Source organism: Colletes gigas, unplaced genomic scaffold, assembly GCF_013123115.1.
Source record: "Colletes gigas isolate AHSC1104 unplaced genomic scaffold, ASM1312311v1 Colletes_gigas_Sc00011, whole genome shotgun sequence".
Classification (NCBI taxonomy): domain Eukaryota; kingdom Metazoa; phylum Arthropoda; class Insecta; order Hymenoptera; family Colletidae; genus Colletes; species Colletes gigas.
In genome coordinates this window covers 1,361,705-1,386,674 of record NW_025106640.1, presented here as the reverse complement: position 1 = coordinate 1,386,674, position 24,970 = coordinate 1,361,705, and the positions used below count along the sequence as shown (strand labels likewise).

The 24,970-nt window shown below is 38.6% G+C and overlaps 1 protein-coding gene across 1 annotated transcript in view; it reads left to right on the top strand.

Annotated features, from left to right (window-relative positions):
* Positions 1 to 344: 344 nt before the first annotated feature.
* Positions 345 to 24,970, top strand: part of LOC122398430 (ras GTPase-activating protein raskol-like) — a 244,298-nt gene continuing 219,672 nt past the window's right edge. The window contains exon 1 of the mRNA XM_043398264.1: positions 345 to 713. Within this exon, the coding sequence (XP_043254199.1) occupies positions 665 to 713 (49 nt within the window). The 5' untranslated portion in view covers positions 345 to 664. The remainder of the gene's footprint in view (positions 714 to 24,970) is intronic.

Below are 24,970 nucleotides of genomic sequence, written 5' to 3'. Positions count from 1 at the left end.
TGGCGGCTGCGAAATTCGTTTTCGATAAATCGATTCGAGAAACCCTTAGTTTGATAATCGTTTCACTTGGTTAAAGTTAGTCGAACCTATGTTCAGTTCGGTGAACTATTCGAACGTGACGTCTCTCGCGTGTTAACAATAAATTGATTGTTTCAGAAAACTCATAATCCAGATTGGCGTATCAGTTATATGGAAAAAATATACGGGATGAGCGCACCACCTGAACGCGAGAGGGTCTGATGGCAGAGACAGGCGAGAGAGAGGGAGAAGGAAGATCGGCTCAACGAGGACGCGAGAGGGTTTGTTCAGTCAGTACCGATTTGTTCGCCGGTGTGAGTGGGTCGTGTCGACGGTTTGCGCGCGCAACGCCAGACAGTGTGGTACGCTCGCGACGTACGGCCGTTTTAATATTACGACGTTTATTTATCCCGTGATTTCGTGCATCGTCCGTCGTGCGCGTGTCTCTTCGTGCCGTTTTTAAAATTTTATACCGTCTCGTCGTCGTCGGGTCGCGCGAATGCACGGGAGAATGTGTGCCGCGGATGTTGTTTAACAGTGATAACACGTCCTGACTACGGGCAGTTTGCCTTTTCGTTTTCTTATGTGACCAGTGGATTTGTGCAATAGGTTTCCGGTACTTGGTGTTCGGCGGCGATAGTTCACGATGAAGCTGGAGTATCCCTGTCGCGTCGAGGGCTGGCTGAACGTTTGCGGTGAGTGAGAGCCGTAATACCGTCTTTCTGCCTTATTTTTTTCTTTTTTTTTTTTTCGTCGACCGCAAGATCTCTGTCGTACGCGCGACGTATCGCGTTTTCGTGGTAAACACGAGGGGGAAAAAGAGTGAAATTGAACGAACGGTTCTAGCGGGACGGGAGGTTATGTGCGGCCGTGTGTACAAAAGTGTCTCTCGTACAGTGAACCTTGCAGATGCACGTGCGCTCTGCGCCACGAGAACGCTATTTCGCTCATTTCGCTAGCCGGCACTCGAGCCGGGTCCACACGCTTCGTTGCATAACAACAAGTGTAGGGGGAGTCTGTCATCGTTCAGTCGTACGAAACTCCCGAGTCTGTATATTGCCCTCGAGAATGTCACGCACGCTGTATTTCATGATAGTTGCCGTATTTATATCCGTATTTATATCTCTGTAAACAAAGCTGACAGACGAAGACCGTTTTTCTCTCGAACCACCGGAGAATGTTTCCTTTGTATTAGTATTCGTTTGTTTTTCTAATCGTTCGGCCCACGGGGATTTTAAGCGATTTCGAGTATACCGTGCGTGTTGTGTCTATAGGCTCACCGCAACGAAAATCGTTCTTTCTCACGTTACTTCGATTCACAAATTCCGGGCACTTGCCTGGTATTGGTACAGGCGAGCGGAGTCGGATTACGTAATCTCCCAACGCCCATTTCTAGGTCAGATAGGGTGAAGAAAGCGCGAACAATAATAGAATAGAAGAGAAGGTTCGAAGATACAGCGGAATTGTTATTAATGTAGTTGTTAACGTTGACGGAAATTGATCTTTAAATTCCATTGTATGATACAATATAAACGTGAAACAAAAATCGCGAAAAATATACTTTCATCCGGATTGGACAAAAATAGGAATTATAGGTTATACAGGGTGTTAGGCCAACCCTGGGAAAAATTTTAATGGGATATTCTAGAGGCCAAAATAAGGCGAAAATCAAGAATATCAATTTCTTGACTGAGCCTTCGTTAAAAAGTTATTAACAATTAAATTCAAAAATTTCAAATCGTTCCGGAAAAATTATTTTCGGTTGCGGGGGTCAATTACAATCATTTTTGGTGAATAGACATACCACGGAAATCCTGCGCAGTTTCGAGAAAAAAATTCGAGAAGGTGTTAAATTTTTGGAGGGGAAAAAAACTTTCAAATCATTCTGGAAAAATTATTGTCGGTTTTGGAGGTCAATTACAATCATTTTTGGTGAATAGTCATACCACGGAAATCCTGCACAGTTTCGAGAAAAAAATTCGAGAAGGTGTGAAATTTTTGGATGGAAAAAAAAATTTCAAATCGTTCTGGAAAAATTATTGTCGGTTGTGGGGGTCAATTACAATCATTTTTGGTGAATAGACATACCCCCGAAATCCTGCGCATTTTCGAGAAAAAAATTCAGTACTGGCGGAACTTTAAACATTAATAACTTTTTAACGAAGCCTCCATCAACAAAGTGGTATTCTTGATTTTCGTCTTATTTTGGCCTCTAGAATCTCTCATTAAAATTTTTCCTATGTGAAAATTATTACGATTATTCCTATATAAATAATGTATCGTTAGGAATAAATACTTCTGTAATATTCGTTTAGAGTGAATATCAATGTCAAATTTAAAATCAGTTTGCCATAACTTGCGCGCTATTAAATTTGATGATCTTTTTCGTAATTTACGCGAGTGGCAGAGTCGTTCGATTTTCACGAGCTTGGCGACTCATTGTCCGTTCCGCAGCGAAGTTCGTTGTCGAATCGAGGCTCGTGTGTAACGCGTTTTCCGGACTAGCCGGAATAGTCGACGTCCAAACACACACGATGAATATGTATCGCGCGAGAGGCGCAATAAATCGCCATTGAAACCGGCGTCGCTCGCAGGGAGACCGGTTCGACTGTCTTCGGATCAACATTAACGACGCGTCAACAGATTACTAATAAGCTATAATTATGCACTTGGCGAGACAATAATTACAGGACTGCGCTTCCTTACAATTTGTCGGAGTGAACCAAAACAGTTTGGAGAGAGCGAAATACTGTACAGATCGCACCGTAACTGGTACAATCGGGAAGTTTTTGTTTCGAAATCGTGATTTATTCTGTCAACAAATAAATTCAGTTCTATTTCAGTTGCTCTTGCACATTAACGATACGCTTTCGTCGAAAATTAGAAATTTGACTTACTCGGTCGGTGAAGTAGGAAACTGCAATATTTGCAAAAATATTATTATCGTTCGAAACAGATGGAAGTTTTTTCGAATTCGCTCGGGGGTATTACCGGAATAATCGAGTGCTCAGACGTATCTATAGAACGGTGGGAAAGCGAAGCAATTATTGCGTTGGGGGTTATTGCATGGCCGGTTGTATCGACTATCGACGATTGTTTCGATTGCGCCGATCTCTTGAATTTTCGTTCCTCTCGACGCCCTTTCACCCGACCTTCCGGGACCTTCGGAGTATCGAGAGGCCAGCCCGATCGATCGTTTTCCTTTTTCATTCTCAACGTTTTCGCATTTGCATCGAAATGAAAACATCCCTATTTGATGGCCGATCTCCATCGCGGGGACCTTTTGTCTTTGGTCGCCCGGCGAATGGACGTTCCTTGTACCATGAATTTGTACACATCCGCCATTCGCGGCGCATTTGCGTGAACCTGCTCGTTTCCAGGGCGCTCTTCCATTTCTTTCGCGCCTCGAGAAATTCCAAAAAGTCGTGTTCCATTCGCAACCTATGAACGAACGTTTCCAAAGTCTCGTAATTATCTAAAATTGAACGAAACGCGTTCTCGAATGCATCTTTCACGCGGTGTAATGAATAGAATTTCAGTACGCGGATCGAGTTCTTGAATACGAACACGGATATGAAATAATTTGTGTTTGGGCATTGGTCACGTTATAACAGAAATTAAAATATAGTATGAACGAAAGATTTTCTTGGAAGTTCATTAATATTTTTGGCTGCTTGGTCTGGAAAATTATTTTTTTCTAACACAGTGGAATTGCCTCGAACCATGTAAGAGTCTCCAAAGTTTCCAACCATCTTCAGTCTTTCCAGAGTAGAGGGTGCAACCCCTAGGGCAGACGTCTTTCAATCCAAAGGGGGATGCTAAAGAAAATTTTTAATGTAGAAAACTCTGGATAACTTCTCTTTCTGTTAATACACTGTTCGTCAGACTCCAACTGCAGGCATATGTTCTCATATCATTTGGAATATATCGTCTATTTAATTGGATAAATGTTCCTATTTCTAAATTGTACTTCAAGAAAATTACTATGTAATTTTTTGGAGTTTGTTAAAAAATCGCAACTATTACAGTGTTATATGTTTTACAAAAATTAAAGTTAATTTACAAAGATGTTTCCTGGACTGTTTTTTAAAAATATCAGTAACAGTTTAAATGTTAGCCACAGTGTGGTTTTAGAATAATTGAAAATCTTCCTGGCTTCCTGCAGTCTTCAATGAAGGGTTCGAGTTAATTTTATAAATAACGATGGCCATGGTAATAGTGATTGGCAAGGAAGCGTATAATTATTCTCTACATCACAGCGGACGTTGATTATACCATATCGAAAGACATAATGACGCGATCATAAAAAAGGTAAAACGTGTTCCGAGGGAGCAAATGGATTTTTACAAACAGCAGTTTTAAAATTCAACAATAGATTTTCATTCTAACATTTTAAAAACGTTGATCGAACTTCTCTTATTGGATGTAAATTAATTCGAATAATAAAAAAAAAAAAATTGAATACTGATTTAACAATAAAACCGAAGCAGCTAATTAAAGGCGCTCTGGTGTTGGTCACGTAAAGGTGGTTGCAGATTAGTGCGTACCACGGCAGATCAATTTCAAAGAAGTAATCGTTCGCTTTGTCGGCTACATGAAAGAAGTGCTTTTTTGCGCTACACGCGGTTATGAATGCATGTTTAATAACCGAACGCCATAATATATCCAATTAAAGTGTATCACGTATAATGTAAGTCTATTAATTTTCATTCTGCTTTAATTGTTCTTGGAATAAAAATTAGGGGTAGGGTAAAACATGAGTTTTTTACCCATAATGTAATTTTGTGAGTTTTTTGCAATATTTGGTGCTAGTTCCAAGCCTCCGCCAAAGAATTTCTTTTTTCGCTGGTGTTTAAAAAAAAGTTTATTTTGAAATCGTTCGATATTATGTTGGTAATACCGAGTCTTGTTCAAAACTTGCAATTTTATCTAATTGTTTATTTTACGTTGGGGTGATGAAACATCCCATATTTTTATTAAATTATCTCACGTTGGAGCAAAATTTGATGTTCGATATGATGAAAATTGTAGCTTTTAATTTCAATGTATTTAACTTCAGAGGAGGAATAAAAAGGGTCTGCATATTTTATAATGAACTACACAGCAATTCCAAATCAAAAGAGGGTTTAATATATTCCGTGTTGAGGGTAGATCCATGAGGGTTGTGTTGTAGTGATTATAATTAAAATGTAAGCTAAAATGGTAATACGATTACTGTTTAATTTATACTGAAATAAATAATGTTTTTTCAATTACACTAAATTTTACAAAATTTCAAACAGGTATGCAGGTTTACCCAAATCGTGGGGGAAAATTAGAAATTTTACCACTGTAGATACATTTTATTTTTCTGAATAACGAAAAATGTTTCGAAACAAAAGTCTCGTTTTCCAAATTGTGATCTGCTTAAGACTAATTATGCTTTGTAAAATCTATTAATTTCAAACAAGGCTGTGCCATTTATTTTGAATTTTTCTAACATGATTACTGTTCAATTTATGCCGGAATAAATAATGATTTTTTAATTACACTACATTTTACAAAATTTCAAGTAGATACACAGTTTTATTTTATTCGAGAGGCAAAATTGGAAATTTTACTTTCTTGGATAACCAAAAATGTTTCGAAACAAAAGTCTCATTTTCCAATTGTAGTCTATTTAAGACTACCAACGCATCGTAAAATCCTTTTTACCCTGAAATCTTCTTTAACTATTATTCTAAATTCGTTCCCCGCGAAATTTGTGAAAAGCATGGCCGCAAAAATCCCCCCAACGCGTTAACGCGTTCCAGATTATGCGGCACTCGCCATTGCTATCGACTTTGCCTTTCATCTCGCGGATTACGCGGCGATCTCGATTACTCGAGAGGGTGGATGAGGAGGGGGAGACTCCTCTCCTCAAATATATAATCGCGAGTCCGGTGCATACCAATAATTCTCGTTTAATCCGCTTTGCGTGTATTGTCGGTCATTAACCGGTTCTTAGAGAATTATTTGTCGTACGCTTCGTTAAACAATAATTCCCATCCACGGATAATGCGGAACAACGTAATCTACGCGGTTCCTTCGTTCCGTATGCACTCTGTGGAGGGGTGGCAGAAGGGAAAAAGAAAAAGATATACACGTAATGGTCGCTCCTTTCTCCGATTCTATCGTTGTAACACGACCACGCTCGGTATCGAGTAAAAAGGATACACCGTAGATACAGCGAGTACACCCGATCGCGAGTTATTTACTCGTACGTGGAGCGCACTTAAGCACGGTGATCTTAAGTAACTACGCTCGGGCTTAATCTCAGCCGTAACGCGTGCAAAATACGGGTGTTCCCGGTCACGTTTTCCCTCTACTCCTACACGAAACCGGGGCCCGGCGCGATCTTTCGCGCAGAACCATATAAATAATTGATTTATTGTATGATTTATAACGATTCCAATGCCCCGCTCGGTCTCGCGATACGTTCGAAGTTCATGCATGCACGGTCCTCCGCGCCGCGTTCCCGTCGATACACGGCCAGGTTTATCGCTGGTATTGCCGTTACTACTTCATTGTGTAATTGCATTGGTGTTCCTAGTAAACGATATCGCGGCGGATCCAGCTGTAAACGCGATCGTAAAAGCTTGAACCCGGGTTCACGGCGCTCACGATACCGGCCACCCTTTACTCCTCTGCCGTTTAGCTGAATCGAGCAAATTTTGAGATTTTTCTCCCTCTTACAGTCTTTCGCTTTCGTTTCGTTGCTCTCTTCCCGGGGATAAATTTTTGCATTATTCATAGCCCGCGCTGCAACTTGATCGATACTGTCTGCACGAATCTACGAGTTGTACATTTTCGTTTGCTGGGCGTCGAATTAAGGGTGCGGGGGACCTTCGACCTTGGTGGGACCTCGTTCATTCAAATATTAAACAAAATTTTTGTGGTTTTTTTTTTTAATTTTTAACCCCGAGAATACTCGTGTTTGATTTTATGCATGTAAACAAGTATTTGTACTTATTAATGACAGAATTTAGATAAATAATAACACTCGAAAGAGAGATGACAATAGGGATAATTTAATATAATTTAGTGAATAAATCAGTGAATATGGCCATTATATATTATTATATAAATAACTGAAGAGTTTAAAAAATTTTTGAAAAATATCGTACACCACGGATTTAAATTATTTGTGAGCTGTTAATCGTGGATGACAATTTTTCTAAACGATAGATACGTGGCGCGAAGGATAATATAATTATCGCGTCTTTATTACTTTGTTTTGTTAGTGACGTATGGTGGCCTTCGTTTCGTTTCAGAATTGAGAGGAAAAATGTTGACTTTCATATCGTGATAACAAAGTAGGTTTGAAAAATAGCGATTATTGTATTCTATGTTACGCTCGACGGCGCGTGCAGGTTTTGTTTCGATAATTCTTTCAGGCAGCGAGTCGATTATGAGTAATTCATAATCAAGTTCGTTCACCTTGCACGAATGGATCTGTTTGAAGAAAAACATTGTAGATCTAATGAGCTGTGACAATAGATCCACGTAGCTGAGTATGACAAATTCATAACAAGTGTTCGTTTATTGTTTGCACTGTGTTAAATATTAATAGTTTCACATTTTAAAAGAAATTACTAGAGTACTGCTAGATTGCTATGAAATAGTTATGGTAGGATTCATTCTTGGACTGTTTTTAATAAATACGAATTAAATTCTATTTTGTGAATTTACTATATTTATTTAGAACACTATATACTATGTTTATTTGACAAATTTCACTGTCAAGCTTTTCCAAATTGCTAATTCGGCCCACTAGTACACCTGAAATTGTGCAAATTATTAAATTAAACATTAATTCATTGATGAGTTGCAACATATAATTTAAATAATTCTTAGGAATAATGTTATTGTGCACTTTATTCTCTGAAGTTGAATTACATGATGATTATACAATTTTTATACTATTATTATACAATTATAAAATTATTAACTATATTTACCAAAAAAACTTGAAAGTGAAGCCAAGTTTTATATAACATTGTATACAACAGTCTTAGTAATTTGGTAAACTAGTAATCTAGAAATTATACAAATTATTAAATTAAATATTAATTGATCACCGATGAGTTGCAACATGTAATTTGAATCATCCTCAAGAATATCATTGTGTATTTTCCAAGTTTTATAAAATTTTAATAATCTTGAAATTGTACAAATTATTAAATTAAATATCAATTCATTGATGAGTATACATAATTTAAAGTCGAACTGCACGATGATTATAAAATTATTATTCGATTTGAATTTTTCAAGTAACTTGTGCAATGTATTGTCGAGCACGTATGTGCTATGTAAGTTCCATTAAAAACCAAGCAATTGAACTTAAAATACTCTTGACCACCTTATCGACCTTTTCCTCTGAAATTCTAATGACCTCTTCAACTTCCTTCGACTCTCCAATCCTCAATATTCGAACGCTTCTTTCGTAACGTTTCTCTCATAATTTTTAAAAATTATTTTCAACTTAAAAATCGTTTAATGCATATGAAACAACGTCAAATAAATGTTGAATATATTTTCTAAAGATTTTGGATCCATCCTTAAGTATAACGAGGAACATTTCTTTCATAATTTTTAAAAAATATTCTTAATTTATACAAATTTTAAAAATCATTTATTGCATTAGAAACAATGTAAAATAAATACTGAATATATTTTTTAAAGATTTTGGATCCACGAAACATTTCTTTCATAATTTTTAAAAAATATTCTCAACTTATACGAACTTTAAAAATCGTTTATTGCATTAGAAACAACGTAAAATAAATGTTGAATATATTTTTCAAAGATTTTGGATCCATCTTTAAGTATAACTAGGAGCATTTCTTTCATAATTTTTAAAAAATATTCTCAACTTGTACGAATTTTAAAAATCGTTTATTGCATTAGAAACAACGTAAAATAAATGTTGAATATATTTTTTAATGATTTTGGATCCATCCTCAAGTATAGCGAGAAACATTTCTTTCATAATTTTTAAAAAATATTCTCAACTTGTACGAATTTGAAAAATCGTTTATTGCATTAGAAACAAGGTAAAATAAATACTGAATATTTTTTTAATAAATAACAGCGAGATTATCGAATGCATCGAGTATTCAGGCTTCTATTTCGTTCGTTTCTTCGTCGCGTCTAATCTTCGAAGTCGCCAGAGTTTCGAAAGTGTCGCGAGCGGTATTTTTGCCGACGAATTGGACACAGTATTTCACATACGCGTGAACTCGCGCGTTAATGACATTTGCATAATGCACCGCGAAAATAAATAATGTCGCGCGAAACGGTCGATGCGCAAAAAATATGGGCGAAAAACTGGATAATCCTGATCGGTGTCGCGACGAAATATTACTTCATATTTACGGGAACGACCCGCCCCCTCCCCGCGGTACCGGTTTCGTAAATGAGAGTTTCACTGACATTTGCAAAAGTAGCTTTACCGCGGATATATCTACGCGTTACGCCAGTATCGCTCGAATGACAAAAACTCGATCTGTGCTGACACGGATAGCATATTGTATTATTTAATACGATAATAATGAGGTTGCACAGCGAATTATCGCGTTCGACGGTCATCGCTGGGAATTCTGACACGCGCGATTGTATTCCATTGTCTCATTGCTTGTTATCGCGATGCAAGTTTTTGGCGAATTTCAATCGATTCAAAATAAAGCAAAATTGTTCGTTCGAGGAAACGATCGACTCGTTGGTCAAACATTCTAAACTTCGTGATATATTTTTATTAATTTTACCTGTGGTTACTTCAACGCTAGAACTACTAACCATTACTTACTTATTAAGAAATTAAAACGATAGATAGTCGAAGAAATGTATAGTGATCATGGTAAATTTTTATTAGAAATTACGGATGGGTTATTTCGACCAGCTCCATAGCTCCAGTGTGGAAGAATAATCAAAAAGGTATTCGAACCTTTATGCAAATTGAAGAGTACTGTGTAGAGTGAACTGTGAAAAAATAATGAGCGACAGGAATGCGGATACGATTAACCATAGTCCCTGCTACTCAAAATACATTTTCGTCCACTTTATATCGAACATAATTTATTTGTCTTGTAATTCTAAAACAATTTATATTCTCTGGGAAGAATAATATTAATAAAAAATAAATACGATTTTAATTAATCGTAATATCGATCGATCTTAAAATCGACAAGTTTCTTTAAAATATTTCACTTTGATATTTCTAAAATTTCTCACTCTTTGTATATTCGCTCGTTATAATTGCGAGCAATTGGATGGAAATACGTGTAAATTAAAATCATCGTCGTTTTTTGCTCGTTACAGTCGCGATCTCGCCACATCCGTGCTCGTTATAATCAACGTAGTATTTTACTGAATCAAATCTATACGATAACGTAAAATCAGCAATTTCGTCTAATAACATCATGATCGTGACCTTTAATATTCTATTCAACGGTAATAAATTTATCATTTAAAGAAAATTTAATTAACACTTTGCGATCTAACATCGACAATGGTATTATATTGGAATTTATTATCAGTATTTATAGAAATTTCACAAGGAAACGAGATAAATTATTTACCCATGGTCTTTCTGATAATTTGTGTATCAAAAGTGCGAGACTTCCGTTATTAAATTAGATCTAATAGATCTCATTGCACTCGCCGTTGCAATAATTAATTACCTGTAAATCCTTAATTATTTCCTGCTCGTTGAAAGTTCTCCTCGTGTACTGATTCTATTATAGATTACGTGTCCTTTAATTTTGACAACGCAGATAGAAATTGCAACATCGATGTCGGTAACAGGTGTACGATAGATCGACTGATTGAAACGACTTTCTCGATCGATCTCGCGGACTCGTTTCGTACCGGTTTAATTGGCCGAATACGACCGAATCGTGTGCAGACAGGAATTTTACGAGCGCGGGTGCATAGTTCGATGTTGACATGCTCGTATCTATTACCAGTCTTGATATCTTTATCGCCAAGAAAAGCAATACTGTGGAAAAATCAGTTTCAGCGAAAACTAAAAATAGCAGACCTTTAGAAATCATAATTATTGCAAGAATTTCCAAGATACAGCATTTTAAGAATAAACGATTTAAAAAGCAACAACGATAACGCTACAGAATCATGCAATCGTAATAAACGTTATGTAACTAATGGTGAATTTAATTAGGGTACGGAGAAACGTTCGTGTCATTTTCTTGTTAGCGTTTATTTCACCATTACTTTGTTTGCTTCGACGTTCGTTGTTTCAAATATCGCTAGAACTGCGAGAGGAACAGGAAAATTTATTACGGTAGTCTCTAATCTCACGCTGGTAAACGCGGATTACCTTCCGTAAATACGAAGATCGACGACTCAATACCTAACGTACACGAGACGTAAATTCCTGGGCGTTGTATTATCGGTAAACATTGAAATTAATGTCTGTTCGTTGGCGCGTACGCGAAGATACAGTTTGCGCTGTAAACGGTTCAATGCATCTTCGGGGCAACTTGGGCACGATCCATCGTCGTAGATCAACAATCGAATCTGATACGAGGGACGTGGCTCGCGATAAATGTTTAAAGACGTAATTTCTAATGGCGGAACATCCAAATCCCGACGATGGCCGCTGTCTTCCGGGTTCGTGCGCGACGTGGGCGTGCTTCGATTGTATTTCATTGCGAGTTGAAACGTTCAGGATTAGATACATTCAGCAACACGAAAGATTTACCGATTGAATGATTTTTACATTCGTAAAAAAGTCAGTAAATTATTTTAGTCGAGTATTGTGGCTGGGAAATAATTTTAAAATAAATATGCAATTTATTTATGTAGTTACATTATTATTTAATAGTTTTGGCAGCATATTTAGATGATTGTTTTATTTTGTTCTTTTATAGTATTATTTCATGTCAAACTCAAGTTTTCCATAGAATCTTGTGTGAGAAATACACTATTAAAACCATTTAGTAATAATTTAACTATACAGGGAGTTCAGCTACACTTGGAAAAAATTTTAATAGAAAATTTTAGAAGCCAAAATAAGACGAAAATCAAGAATACCAATTTGTTGATGGAGGCTTCGTTAAAAAGTTATTAACGTTTAAAGTTCCACCCATACTAAATTCTTTTCTCGCAAATGCGCAGAATTTCGGGGGTATGTCTATTCACTAAAAATGCTTATAATTGACCCCTGCAGCCGACAATAATTTTTTTAGAGCGATTTGAAATTTTTTATTTTTTCTAAAAATTTCATATTTTCTCGAATTTTTTTCTAGAAAGTAGGTAGGATTTCGGGGGTATGTCTATTGACCAAAAATGATTGTAATCGACCCTTGCCACCGCAGATAATTTTTTTAGAACGATTTTAAAAATTTTTTTTTCGCTGAAAGTTTAGGCACCTATCTGAATTTTTTTCTCGAAAGTGCGTAGGAATTTGAGGGTATGTCTATTCACTAAAAATGCTTATAATTGACCCCCGCAATCAAAAATAATTTTTTCAGAATGATTTGGAATTTTTTAATTTAATTGTTAATAACTTTTTAACGAAGGCTCAGTCAAGAAATTGATATTCTTGATTTTCGCCTTATTTTGGCCTCTAGAATATCCCATTAAAATTTTTTCCAGGGTTGGCTGAACACCCTATGCGTTGGAAAAAATTACAATAAAAAATTTGCTCAAAATCAAATATATTTTATCACAATATTGAATTAAAAATAAATTTATTCCTATTACTTAGTCATTTATTTTAGAAGCAAAATTAAATGTATTCAGTGACAATATTGAATTAAAAATAAATTTTATTCCTATTATTTAGTAATTTTTATTAAAGACTTATTTCAGAACATTCTATCGATATTTCGAAATATCGATCGATGTTTTCCAATGTTCCATCTAGTTCGCGTTACAACGAACGTGTGCAACGCGATTGTTGCGACCGGTCGAAAGTGGAAGGGGATTTTGGGCGTGACGATACGACAATGGATCGTCTTCGGAAATTTCTGACGTTATCTCGAAGTCCTTCCTCCGTTATTTTATCAGCGAGGCTTCTGATGTATCTACAAAGGTACAAACGGAAGTCACGTCGCGTCAGCGTACAATGAACCCTGCTGGTACCAGCTTCTGATTGCGGCTGCAAAAGATTCTGAAACACTGACACGACTTCAACTTCGCTTAGGTGCCCCTCCTGCTGACACTTTTGCAATATTAAAATTACCGAGAACAAACCCTGTCGCGATAGTAGCCACGTTTCCACTCGAAAATAGCATTCTCTATTGAAACGGTATTTTATCTATGCAATATATTAGGTTTTATAAGTTTCTATCATCCTCAAATCGAAGAGGAATTTCTTTTTTAAAACCTTCCCTGAGCCACTTAATAACTGGAGTTCTGAAATGAATTTTACACAATAATCTGCAGCCTTTTCACTGGGTAAATAAATTAAAAACGTCGACATATTAACATTTCAATGAAAGATTGAAATTTTATAGAAAAAAGGAATTTACTGATTTTCATAAAATTCCATGCTATGTTTAAAATATTGCTTTGAATTAAATTACTATTAGCTCAAATATTGTTATGACATTTACTGTTTCCAAGAACAGTCTGTCTGAAACAATATCTTTTCGAGAAAATAAAATCCGTAAATCAATTTTTCTTTTTCCATAAATCCGTATCAATTTATATTTAGAGAAAACATTAATTCTTTAAAATCCAGTTACTACTCCAGCTCTGAACTTCTCAATTATGAACAATACTTAAAGCCTGCAGCTCTCCTTCTTAGAGAGAATTCAACGTTTCAGTCCGCTCGCGTAGCATTATCGCCTTCAAACGCAAGATTTGTTTCGCTCTCTCTGCGGATTGATTTCCCAGGATACTGGTTTTTACAGGCGGAACACGAAAATTACGTGTCATCGGTTCGCCAATACAGTCGTATTGGAAAGTCTCCAACGCGAAAATTGCCCCGCGGAAATCCGAGTTATCTGCTTTAGCGCAAAGAGACGGCTCAAGGTCGCGAATTAATTATTCGTCTTGCGGATTTAACGACGGTGGATGGAATCGAGCCAGCGTTAAAGTACCGCGCTGGCGACGTCGAACGTCGCGAAAACCTCTGGCGAACGAGGGGATTCACGGTTATTACGAAGAGACGTTTCCTTAATTTCTTGAACAACTCTTCGTTCGTCCCGCGGCGCGTCCACCGACCGGGGAACGTCTCGGTTAACTTATCCTTTATCTCGTTGAATTTGTTTAACGCGTTTACGAGATTTGGCCTCGGACGTCGAAAGCGTCCTCGAGCATTCTTAATTCCGCGATTCCCCCCGAGCGGACCGTAAAAATCTTTAATGCACGTTACGAGGCGGAGGCCAATGAAATCGCGAAAGGAACAGCGTGTTTGTTATCGCCGTGCTTCTCGACTTCTGTGCACGTTGCTTCTGCGTGAGATGTGGGTGGTTCGGGATCTCGAAACTGTAGATTTCGCGTATTAAAAAATAATTTTCGTCCAGGCGATTTATCGGTGTTTTTGGAATCGTAGAATGTGCCCAATTTGAGAGAAATTTAAAAATTGACAGTGAATGGGGAAACTTGAACTATTTGTTGCTGTCGGTTGAGTCGACTATGATGTTACTTTAGAGTTAGGAAATTGGTTCTAACGACCGTGGTATTAGTCTTTGGGAATACTCCTGTAATACGCAGACTTTACTCTACGAAAGGGAGAGAAAGAGAACGTGGTAGTAGGAATGTGCCGCAGGAATTTCAAGTTTTCATTTAACTAAGGAAGAGAGTATCTGCCTTCGAAAATTTCAGCGGCCGGTATTGACGTTGCCGTATTAATTTCTCCTAATAAGTACAACGTTCTGGTACTTTTGGAGAGTTTCCGTGGAACGGGAATCGGGGGAGAATTCTGACGAGAATCGAAGGGAAATTTCTGGCCAGTAAAAATAGCCGACGCTCGGTTTTCTGAAACTTCTACGTACAAAGGGATAAAACGAGAAATTGTACGCAACTCTACGATACGCCGGCGAAATACAGAATTAGCTGTTGCGTAAACAGAAGTTCTTTAATACCAAAACAAACAGGAGCGGCATGCAAAACTGGATTCGCGAAATAAGAGAGCTCTGTTATTCCAGGCAATAAAAGTAAACAAGCTGAATGGCTAGGTACTACCGTCGATTGAAACTTAACGATTATATTTATTTGGTGCGTTGATCTTCGTCTAGAAAAATTAGCAGAGTCCTTGAACAAACTTTTAGTAAATCTACGATTTATTTTTTGATGCAAAATAAATGCTATATTGTTCAAAGAAAAATAAAGGACGAATATAGATTACATTAGTTTTTATTCAGCACTACTAGTTCTCTTTAGATGTTTTTAAAAAGTAAATAGAAATACAACAAAATTTCGTTTCATACATTGTATACTATTTAATTCGATAACCTTCTGTTGAATTGGATTCGAATTAAATTGGATAGATTCTAGAACACCCGGTTATTCGAATAACTATAATAGGAGGTGCCTAAATTTTTCGGCGAAAAAAAAATTTTCAAATCCTTCTAAAAAAACTATTTTTGGTTGCAGGGGTCAATTACAATCATTTTTGGTCATTACACATACCCCCGAAATCCTACGCATTTTCGAGAAAAAAATTCGAGTAGGTGGATTTTGTCGACAAAATTAAAAAATTTCTAATCCTCCTGAAAAAATTATTTCTAGCTGCAGGGATCAATTACAATCATTTTTTATGAATACACATACCCCCGAAATCCTATCCATTTTCCAGAAAAAAATTCAGAAAGGTAGACAAATTCGACAAAATTAAAAAATTTCAAATCCTTCTGGAAAAATTATTTCTAGCGGCAGGGGTCAATTACAATCATTTTTTATGAATACACATACCCTCGAAATCCTATCCACTTTCCAGAAAAAAATTCAGAAAGGTAGACAAATTCGACAAAATTAAAAAATTTCAAATCCTTCTGGAAAAATTATTTCTAGCTGCAGGGGTCAATTACAATCATTTTTTATGAATACATATACCCCCGAAATCCTACGTACTTTCAAGAAAAAAATTTTTTACTAAAAATGTGTGGCCAGAGATTTGTGAGTATATTGTATGCATATACACTCCTTGACCAACGTTAAAATGAAGCCTGTTAGGGTTGTCTTACTTAATGAGTCCACTATAGCAGGCCCAAAATCGCCTAAAACAAAGAACAAACAGTGTTATAATACTATAATTGCAAGTATTTGGTTTTAGCAAAATCTTCGAAGTAGTATTATAGAAAGTCTCAAGAAGAGATTTAAGGAATACATATCTGATTTATTCGAACGAAACCCTCTGTAGGGGTATCCAGGTTATATTGATAATATTGACACAAGGATTAAAGTTAAAACTAGAGTGATGCAGGCCCAGAATGCTCTTCCTTTCCTTTCCTTCTACCCAGTTTGCTTCTTCCACCAACAACCAAGCCACCACAGTTGTAATAACAGAAAAGGGGTAGGAATCCAGTCACGACAACCAGCTTCTTAGCGTTTCCGTTAGCCACGAATTACGTATCGTTTACGAGGAAGTACACCGTTGCTCCCGTCCCGTGCGTCCCGCGGATGATTTACGAGGGCATCTTATGCAAATCGACGAACGTCTTGCGCCCCGGGTCGCGGCAGCAGGAAAATCGCCCGGGCTGGCGAACAATATTTGCCAAGACTGGTTCCACGGGCGCGCATAAATATTATCATTCGCGGTGTAACGCGTAGAACAGAAGTCATGAATCACTCCGCCGTCGCTGAAAGTAGAACAGAACCGTGTCCGGAGGTCTGTGGTTCTTTGGGGGTCTCTGGTGCAAGTTAAAGTTTGAACCAGGCCGCCCTCGATAGAGGCCCGGGCGGATACTCAACGAGGCGAGTAGAGACCACCCGAAGTATCAAGATCTCGTTAACCTCTGCACTCATCGTCCTCTGGGCTCTCCTCACGACTTCGTTAAGAAGATTCTCTCCTCTTTTTTACCTTGCCTAACGACACTCTGCCCCGTACATCTCGCGCCTGCTCTTTCGTCTATCATAACGCTCATCTGCCAGTTCTCGAGGGAACCGGGCAGATATTGCAGAAGGATAGCAGAAATCGTGATGAAACGATGCCGCGAGAGAGAGAGAAAGAGAGAGAGACGTCGTGAAAAAAACGAAGAAACGCTCCGGGGGTAACTTCGCTAGGCAAGATGATGCGATAATCGGTCACGTAGCGAGCATTTGCCTCGTTTAAAAATTAAGAGGACACTTAACGCGCGCCTCGATCGAGATGGAATCGAATTCGAGGATCGTCGATGCCGTTTAAGATCTGCTTCCTTCCGCCGCGACTTTGTATTTCCGGTAATGATTCTTTAAATGAACGTCGCTTCAGGGTTTGGCACGTTCAGTTCAGACGTTTATACACAGTGAAATCGTTGAGAAAGAAAACATTGTCTCTCGTGCAAATCGAAATAGAAGTGTTCAATTTACGAATCATTTGCTCATTTTAAGAATCATTCCTTTGCATTTTTTGCCAGTTCCGATTCGATAATCCGTCGTTTCAACGGCGTTTAAATTACACTAAATATTAAAAGGGAAGAAAAGGGTTTACCTCGAAGCTTCTTTGACGGGCTATTAAAGGTGGCGACGGTATTTTATCAGTTTCCACGTCGTTAGAATCGCTTTAACGATCCCGTAATTTGTTGTCGCCGTAGTCGTCGGCGCGGCAATTACCGGGATTCGCGCAGGCGGTGTGTACACAAAAAATCGTTAGGTAGACGAAGCGTATCGGCACGTAGACGCGGACAGGATAAAAAGGGTCGACGGTGGGTCGAAGAAGACGCCGTGGTTCGATAATTGGTCACGTTCCGCGCGAATTCACAACCGACCAGAAATTAGGTAAACGTTCGTACACACGTGCGTGGCGATCGCCACATTTCCGAGCGTGTTCGAGCGTTTTTCGTGGCCCCGGAGCCGGTTGTGTCGGCTGGCGAACAGAGAGGAGGCGCACACGTACACCGTAATGGCGATAATTATCCGAGTTTATTACCTAATGAAGGCAAAGGATAGGCTTGGCTAATAGATACTTTGCATCCTGATAGACGAGAAGGCGAGGGAGGCGGACGTTAAACTTAATTAACGAGCCGGCGAACGCGTGTGCAGGCGCTCGAGATACGACGACAAGAAATTAATTGAACGTTTCGTGTTCGACACGGGCCGAAATTACGCGAAACTTGTCGATCATCTGTTATTTTTTTGCTCTTCGATAACCGAACGCTGTCAGCTGCACGTGGTATGAAATTTCGGTCGGGACGATACCTTGCACATGTTTGGCTTGTTTCGAGCTAGGTAATTACGAATTTGATGATGTCATAGGGTACCGTGCCATCGTGTCGCCGTGTCACGAGTGACCTTTGTGTCGAAATTAAATGTCAGAGTGTCGTTCGCTGTACAAAGGTTAATAAGGTACGAAACTCGCACGGAAATAAATTCTCGCGAGCTGGCGAGATTAAAACGGAGGATTTGCGTCTTCAAACGAATATTGTGGGTTTAGTATATCGTGGCATTCACGCGACTTGAAGAGCAATGTTGAACGAACTGTAATTTTTTTGATAAAGTTTCTCAGTTTGCACGATCGTGAAAATTTGGATTATCGAGTTGAGTATCTGTCGACTGTGAATGGTTTTTTTATTTTGTCAGAATAAGGTCAGAGCGATGCAAATTCGTCTCGGTCGCAGGTGACTCACCGAGAGTCCATACAAAGTAACGTAATCGTGAGTCATGCTAAAGTGAAATTGGAGTGTGAGCTTGGGTACATGAGCATCTTGACGCATTTGCATATCAATCTACAAGGTACAAGGCAGAATTTACGAACGATGAATACAATGGGGCTCTTTATCATGCGCGAGCGTGCACAAGAGTTGAAATTCCCAAAGGTTCCGCCTTTTAGAAACTGAATTGAAAATTGTAGAAATATACCTCGAATCGTGCAATTTCGTTGTTGCTCCGAATTTTGTATCACCTTTGAATCACCTGACTCCGACAATCTGGATCGTAGAAACGTTTAGGGTATTCAGTTCGCGTAGTGTCCCATTTGTAACAACGGTCGATCGCTGTTCGTACACGCCGATATCTGTCCAGGTGTAAACGAGTTTTCCGATTTTCTCCACGCTGGGAAGATCGTGTCCCAGATCGTCCCGTGTTTCGAGTGTTAATTATTGCGCGGTACGTGCCTCGTCGAATGTTAATTCAGCCACGTGCAAACACGCGTTTAATCGCGTGCTTCGAGTTTCGTGCGACAGGTGTTCAGATACCTGTATCTACGCGTGCGGAGACCGCGAATAGCACGTAGATCGTATCGTATTCCGTATCGTATTAAGGGTCGTTGAAAACGGGGTGGAATCGTGTTTTCCCAGTCGTAATTATATATCAATTTTTAGTCAATTTTAAATCAAACTCCATGCAAATTCTCTTACCGTAAATAAATATTGAAATTTTTGGAAAACAGGGCAAATTAATTTCAAGGAAAAATTTAATTTGAAAGTGAATTTCTCTATGCAAAGAATTCACGCGATTTTCAAGGGAGTACCATAGTTTGATTTACAGCAAACAAGATGGCTTCAAAGAAAATTACCGAGACAATAAGGCGTTGCTCCGCGACAGGCTATACTTACGATCCAATTATCACGAAGCCCCGTTACCTCGAGTTATTTAAAAATTTATTGTCAATAAATTATCGTAGCGCCGCACCTTAATTGTTAGAACTGCGAAATGCCTCGTTGTTGACGGTGCATATAAAACATTGTCCTCCTTAGGAATCGCTTAAACACACAGTCGATCCTCAACAACCATTATTCTGTTTACGATCTGGGAATATCGTGATTTATCGCAGAAATATACAAAGTTTACGATCTGCTATTTTTCCATATCGGGAGAGAAACTTTCAGATTACTTAATAATCATCTCTTGATTTTCCTTCGCGTTCAGCTAAAATTAAAATACTTCAAAGGTCGATGCACGCTAATTTTCGTCGCCTTAAGATCAATCTTGCCACGAATGGCGTCTGATTTGCATCAATACGATCTGTATTCTTTGATCGTCAGCGATCTAAAATCACAAGGAAAAGAGGCTTGCAAGCAATGTCCTCGAATCGTGTTTGCCAGGCCTATAATTCCGCGGTAATTGCGAAAATGTTTGCGACGATCAATTCCTATTTGCGTCCCCATTGAAATTAACCGCACGGGGGAGGCAAAGCCACCGTTCGCCTGTGTATCTGTTAGAACGAACATTGTGCAACATGGATATTTACGGGAATTGAATGTTTCAACGAAGAGCAACAAGCATATGATAGCTTGTTTGCTGGAAAATCCTCCGACCCCCGTCCGCAACGCGAGTCCCGTAGCTTTGAGAATCGCGACCGAAAGGAGCTATCTAATTTGGCTCGCTTTGATCATCCATCCTGCCTTTATTCGTTCATTCATCCTGACAGCGGCACAGTCATCGTCCTTTACCTGCCCGGGACGTAATTATGCGTACTATTACAAACTTGTATTGGATACGCGGAAACCATTGCGAATTGTCTCTGTCGTGGGCTTCCTTTGGTTAAACATGTGCACCGAATCCTCGTTACCAACTACAGGTTTGTGTAAATATTTAACGAATCGTATTGCACAAAAGGTCGACGCAACAAACGTTCCGAAATTATTTTACTGCGTCGATGAAATTAATTCGGGGCATTGTCAACATGGCCGATTTTATTACTCGGGTATTTCGTGTATGTAACGTGTATATTTTTATGCTCCAAGTTTAATTTCTGTTAAAATATTGAGGAAAATTCTTTAATATTGATATCTCGGTGTTTCGATAATACTCGTTCCAAGTTACTCTAAGAAATGTAGAATTTATTTTTACACTTAAAATGTTTAGAGAGATTCTTTAATATTGATATTTCGGTGTTTCAATAATCTTCGTGTTCTCAAGTTTCTCTAAAAAATTAAAATGCATGTTTTTGTACTCCATGTTTGATTTCTTTTCGTTAAAATATTTAGAAAGATACTTTAATAATTAGTAGAAAGTCAAATGAAAAATAAGAGAAAATTGCAAGAATTACTTTGTATTTTACAACGAGGAAAGCGACCTAGTTTCAATATTTTTTTTATTACAATTTTATATCGAATTGAAACTCGCTCTATTTCCCAAGCGATACTCGAGGGAAGTGCGTGCTTGAAAATGGGATGTTAAGGCGAATCGATGTTCGAAGCTTTCGAATAATCGCGTACCTGTGAAAGTATTTTTATATTAAAATATATTGCAAACTTATGCAGTACGTAATCTTTGGAAATTTGCATCACGTGAAGTGATAAATATTTTTGAATTTAGTGTGCAAAATTTGTCGTTTAAAATTGAGGAAAAATGTATCTGAATTTCGTTGACGATATCCTCGTAATTTTTTCATTTTATTAGCGTTCAGTTTGATCGACGTATTTACGTTTTATGAAGTGTCTTCGCTTAATGAGCAAAAACGGCTCGTTTTAGATCGATGGCGGATTAAATTGTTTAACCTTCCTCCGGATAGCTTCTGTGCCTGGTAGAAGTCATCAACCAAGCGGAGCTCGACGTAATTGAAATTACGGTGGGTATGCGTGCATACTGCTAGAATGGCAATCGTTAATTGGCGAGCAAACGGCAACGAATTTAATACACACACGTCACTGTTATCTCGTTCTGTGTACACGTAATAATACGTCTGTATTTACTGTTGATATTAGCGGTACGGGCTGAATTATCGAATTGAGGTAGAATGAATCTGGCCTTTTTTTCTCTCCGTAAAATACGATATTAACGCGTTGGCATTCGCGGCAAAAATACGTTTCGAAAAATTCGAGAAGAAGGTAAACAGAAAATTCAGGGGAATTAACGAATTCTAGATTGTTACGTTCGAAATATCATGTTATTCTATTTCACATTATTTAAATTATTATTGGGGAAAATTGTACTCTGATCGCGAATATTTCTGGTATAGATCTTTTGTTTAAAGATTTCATAAAATAAATCTTTCTGTTATTTATTATATCTTTCCTCCAATTTGAAGTGATGAAATATTTCAAATTAATATTATTTTTATCTTCAAATAAACGGTCGAAAATGATTTATTTCAAATAGTCATTTCTTTTATATCTATTTCGAATGAAATTCTTCCAGTTTGACAGATTAGTCTCTTTAATACCATTTAATTAAAATTTTCATAGTATATTGGTTTCGAGAATTTATTATCGTCGATGAACGACGGTTTTCATATAGTCTTGAAGCTCGTTTAACGCGTGTATTTTTTAAGGAAAAACAATATTTGACGAGTCGTATATAGCATGTGATATATCGTATCGCGATACCGAGTATAGATTAGAGTTATGATATGATGATGTACGCGCATCAGGTCATGTTGCTCCCACACTCTTGGGAAGACTTTCATTGGTACGGGATGGAAAAATAATACCAGTTCCGGTATAATGCGCCGCATAATAATTACGTATACACCGGTTCTCTGCCGGTCTGGCAACAATATCACGGCAGAAATTATCCTGTGTTTCGTAGGTACGGTTTGTTAAGAATCGCGCGCAGTCAGCCCCGTTGACGTTTCTTCCTCCTTTCGTCTTCAGTTGCCGTATTTCCGCTGTCATTCATTCTTCCTTCCATTATCGTCGCTTCTTTGTCCACGCAACGTTGATTAGATACATTTTTCCTGCACGCACTACGCGGATGTCTTTGTGCAGCACATTGTCTTTCCTTTTCTCGTTTTACTGTAAATTCTCCGTTCTCTTTCGCTCGTACATTATCATTCTCTTTTCAATTCATTGACTCGGATACTCGATTAATTAAGTCGGTTGATTTTACGGTCTCGTTAATCTCTCATCCCGATTAGAACTTTCATTCCGTCGTTGCGTTCAATTTTCACTGCAAAACGTTCTTCTTTCGATTCAAATCGAAAACAAATACAAATAATACCCTTTCGAAAAAAAAGACTCATACATTTTTTTTTATCAATCACATGATTGCTTGGACCACCTGTTACCGCGCACTTTGTACACAATATTCAAAGATCTTTTATCCCATCATTTGCAGGAAAAGTCTTCAATTTTTCAACTCGTAACACTATTTTACAGATCGCGGAACAAAGTTCAGTTGTCTCGTTTCCAGGGTGGGTTAATAAACCCCGGAGTAACAAGCTCGTTTTTCCCGAATACTCGACAAAACTGTAGCGTTCCGCTTGTGTGCATATATAGCCGCGGCGATTGGTTTCTTTTTTTCAATTTTGTCAACAGTTTCGCGCGCGTATTGCACAGTTTCCTTTCCAATCGATTACTCGCGTGGATCGATATAGGAGTTGATTACCCCGGCAATGTTCGCGTTTCGCCCACATTCTCTCTTCCCGCGGATGATAAATCGCGCTGGGCTTCTATTCCTGCGATTTATCGGCGCCGTTAATCTCGGTATCGTCGAACCGAACGCGCGCGTACACGCGTGTCTCGGGGCGTCGTACACGTGTAAAACCACGGTTACGCAGTTTTTCGAACGCGTCCCGCGTGTGCTACCATTATGTCCGATCGTTACTTTCGCCCGGCGAACCCGCACTATGTTCGTTTCCTCGCACGGATCGATCGTAAATCTTGAAAACTATCGGTTTCCACCGTTTAAGGGTACCAACAGCACAGTTTCAGAGTCGTGGGTTTCGCAAGATCCGTCGATTGATTGACGAAGCAGGCGCGATTCGAATCGAACCTTACAGGTGATAATTTGAAGTATATTCTCACGATACGATAGACTTGGCTCCACTGGGGAGCTGTTCCACTGAAACTCAGGGAAAACTGGATCTTTTATTGTTGGCGGGACACCTCTCCTTTTAAGGTTCAAACAACTTCCAACTTTAGTGTTGGTTTCGTTTCGTTTAATCGCGTTGTTTCATTTCATGTGGCCCATTAATTACTACGCTTGGAAAGGTTCTAATTAAATCAAAGAACAAGTATTTGAACTAAACTCTTACTCCAAAACTAAACTTCAGAGTTTTATTATTTGGTCCCCTAAGCTGTATCGTCAACACCACTCGTGAGTCGTTCCCGTAGAAGATACGAGAAATAATCGAGCTCTTGCGAGAAAGGCAGACTGTGCGTAGCGCTCTCTGGCGGCTAGCTCGGAAGTTTTTTTATCGCCATCGATGTACTCAGAACGTAACACGTAACACGTAATACGCTGTCCAGGATTTATTTGTCGTACGAAAAACAAACGACTCGATGACGCGTTGCAACTACGGAAGACTGTAATAAACGCATCTACCTGCGCGCCCACGTGTGTTTCTCTATTACCACGTCAAATATTTACGATCCGTGGCGTTTCCTTGGTATATCTACGGTACCGTGGCTGTGCCCGACCGAAGTCTCAACCCTTTCGCGAGTTGAGTCGTAAAGAGATCCCGATGGTTCGTGCCGACGCGGCATTACCTTATCGAATTATCTATCGTTCTTTTCCTTGTTTTCCCCCCTCCTCTTTCGCGCCGTAAATTATTTTGTCCTGAAAGTTCGAGGGCTCCGCCGTCGGGCATAATAAATTCGCTTCTGTTCTTTACGTGCACGCGCCTACGGCGAACTTCTCGCCAGTTGGGAGCGACTTACGAGTGCAACTAAATCTCTTTGCTTGCAGTTAGCCGGGCAATTAATTAACACTACAACCAGGGTCAGTTACCAGGCAACGGATACAGATGCTTGTCGATGACTCGATGGAAATCAGATACTCGAGATAGCGTTTTTAAAATGTCCGGTTTAATCGTCTTTTAATAATCGAGCGTTCGATGACTTATGGAACCGTACGCGTAGCAAGGAATTCACTGGATATTTTCATTGGATATTTAATACGGGTTTCATTCCTATTTATCGGAGTAATGAATTATGGGACA